The sequence below is a fragment of the Oryzias melastigma genome, linkage group LG5, assembly GCF_002922805.2.
Source record: "Oryzias melastigma strain HK-1 linkage group LG5, ASM292280v2, whole genome shotgun sequence".
NCBI lineage: Eukaryota > Metazoa > Chordata > Actinopteri > Beloniformes > Adrianichthyidae > Oryzias > Oryzias melastigma.
The window spans coordinates 6666765-6669321 of record NC_050516.1 but is presented as its reverse complement, the minus strand read 5'-3'; the positions used below and the strand labels follow the sequence as shown (position 1 = coordinate 6669321).

The window sequence follows — 2557 nt, the reverse complement described above, 5'->3', positions numbered from 1 at the left end:
TATTTGTTATTTTTGATACATTAGAACATATGGAATATATCTGGATACTTATTTTAGCTTTGTCCCAGCCCATTACTAACCCTTTAACCGTGATTCTAAAATCGTGACATGATCCGAACCATGAGTCTTGTGATCCGTTACACCCTTAGTGTGTGTATGTGTGTGTACATGTATTTGCGTGTCTTAAAGGAGCCCGGTCACTATTAGAGATCAGTGGCTAAACTATAGAACACCTGTTAGGCCTGTGGATATTATAGACTGGACACAATTGGAAGATATATGGGATTGTGCACATAAACTGAAAGTGTTTTTGCTGTACGTGTGTGAGTTAATCTGAGGGCGGTGCTGACAGCACAGAGTCTTCCTGGAGGGGGCTGTTCAGTTTATTGTGGGTTGGGAGGGGCTGGTGCTCAGAGCAGGTTTTTAGAGGAAATCTCAGAAAATAGTGATTGGATCAGAATACTGCATTTACCATTTACAGACTGCATCAACATGACTTTGACCATACAAATCAACCTGTCTTCAGCTGAACTCCCATCTGGGTTTCTTCTCCTGCACAGGTATTATCCCCCAGCTGTTTTCCCGCCTCAATCACCCTGAGGCATATATCCGGCAGAGTATATGCAGTCTTCTGTGTCGAGTGGCCCAGGACTCTCCTCACCTCATTCTCTATCCAGCTATTGTGGGCTCCATCTCCCTGGGGGGGGAGGCCCAGACTGCAGGTACCTTTTTGTACTTCTGAACTATACGAGTTCAATTTCTGTGAAACACCCTTATTGCACAAAATCCTTACAGATGAACAAAATACTGCAGCAAAAAAATCTTTGCTTCTATTGAGTTATTTGTTAGAGCAGTAATCCCCAAATCTGGACCTGCAGGTGTTTTCCTACAAATATAACTGGTCTAAATGACAGTCTTTCTTTCAAGGCCAGAGGGCCGGATCGGCTCGCCGGGTAATTGAATGCGGCCCTCCAGATCATTTCATTTTACTGTTATTAAAGGCCTGGTGTTATCTTTCACTGGTAACGTATTGAAGCAACACTACGATCATGGAGGCTGAGAGATCAGCTCTAAAGATCTCAGGCTCTCTGTTTGGATCACACAGCATCTCACATCATAAGGATCTCCTCATCCTCTCTCTCACTCACAGTGCAGAAAGAAATAAACATAATCGGATAGAATAACTAAAGGCAAAACAGAGTGAAACTGTCAGACAACATAACAAATGTAATGATTTGATTTGTTTTTGCTAAAAAGAACACATTTCATTTTTATATCCAGGATTTGATTGTTTTGTTCATATTTGGATAATTTTAACAGGAAATATTTTATAGAGATCAACATTTCTTATTTATAGGTATAATTTTTCATATAAAATGACATACAAGTAAAGAAATTTTAATGTTTTTTCTTTTAACATTTAGTTTATTTCTAACTTGTATAATTTTGACTAAATATATGTTTATGGAGAGTAAAATATTAAAAGTTATTTAAGTTGATTTATTCTGGAATAATATTGCTGCCTGTTTGTATTCATAGTTATGTCATAAAGTTACATTTTCAAAGTTTGGAAAATGTAGTTTTGGTTTCTTCAAAAAGAACTTTATCCTGTTCACCCGCGACCTAAGTTGTGTTTTGGATTTTGGCTCCTTGTGTGATTGAGTTTGACTCCCGACTATTTTTGATGCTTTTAATTCAGGCAATGTTCTTTGTCCTGGAGTTAATTGAAAAAAGTAAGTCTGCCTTTGGTAACCATATAATAATCAAAAACATCTTATCATCCCACACAGGTTCATTCTTCATAACCATCTGAAGAATTCATCCTCAGATATCAATAGGAATGTCCTGATCTGATCATGTGGTTACAGACTGATGTTTTCTCCTGATCTGTGATCCGATATTAATGCTTTCATTATTTTGATCAGTGCTGCATGTTTCCAACTCCTTATTTAAAGAAAATGCCCTTTAGAAGCCTGCGTGACATGAACGGATCAGGACATTTTCTAGTCGTAAAGCGCAGCATATCCAGATGCAGTTTGAGCACAAAGACAGCTCCATAAAGATATTCACACATTCAGAGTTTGGGTCTGAAAAAAAACTCTTTACATAAATGATTAAAACTGACAGCACCTCTTTTGTTTTGTCTTGCCGCAAACAATGACCTGTAAAGATATTTAAAAGAAAAAAAGATTGGGTTTTTCATAAGTTTTTTAACGAGACCTCCGCTCTCCTCCTACTGACAGAGAGTGTAGGCTCTGGTGATTTGAAATGGTAATTAAATAAATCCATATTCTCCAAAAAAAAAAAACAACCAAATCTATAAAATGGTTCCATTGATATGAGCCAGTCATAGAAACTCATCATTTATTTATAAAAATTTAGAATGAGGATATGAATTTCAGAGGATCCAAAATGTTCAATAGCTCTAAATATACTAAAACTGTATTTGCAAAACAATCGATTATTGTCTGTTTTTATGTGGTAATAGTTTACTATTTTTTTCTATTTTGAATTGATTGTTCGAGGTATTTAACAGAAGTCCATTTATGTGTTCAGT

The 2557-nt window shown here is 36.5% G+C and overlaps 1 protein-coding gene across 1 annotated transcript in view; it reads left to right on the top strand.

The window, feature by feature from the left end:
- Positions 1 to 2557, top strand: part of smg1 (SMG1 nonsense mediated mRNA decay associated PI3K related kinase) — a 100054-nt gene that overhangs the window by 59246 nt on the left and 38251 nt on the right. Inside the window, exon 36 of the mRNA XM_024269146.2 lies at positions 561 to 722. Within this exon, the coding sequence (XP_024124914.1) occupies positions 561 to 722 (162 nt within the window). The remainder of the gene's footprint in view (positions 1 to 560; positions 723 to 2557) is intronic.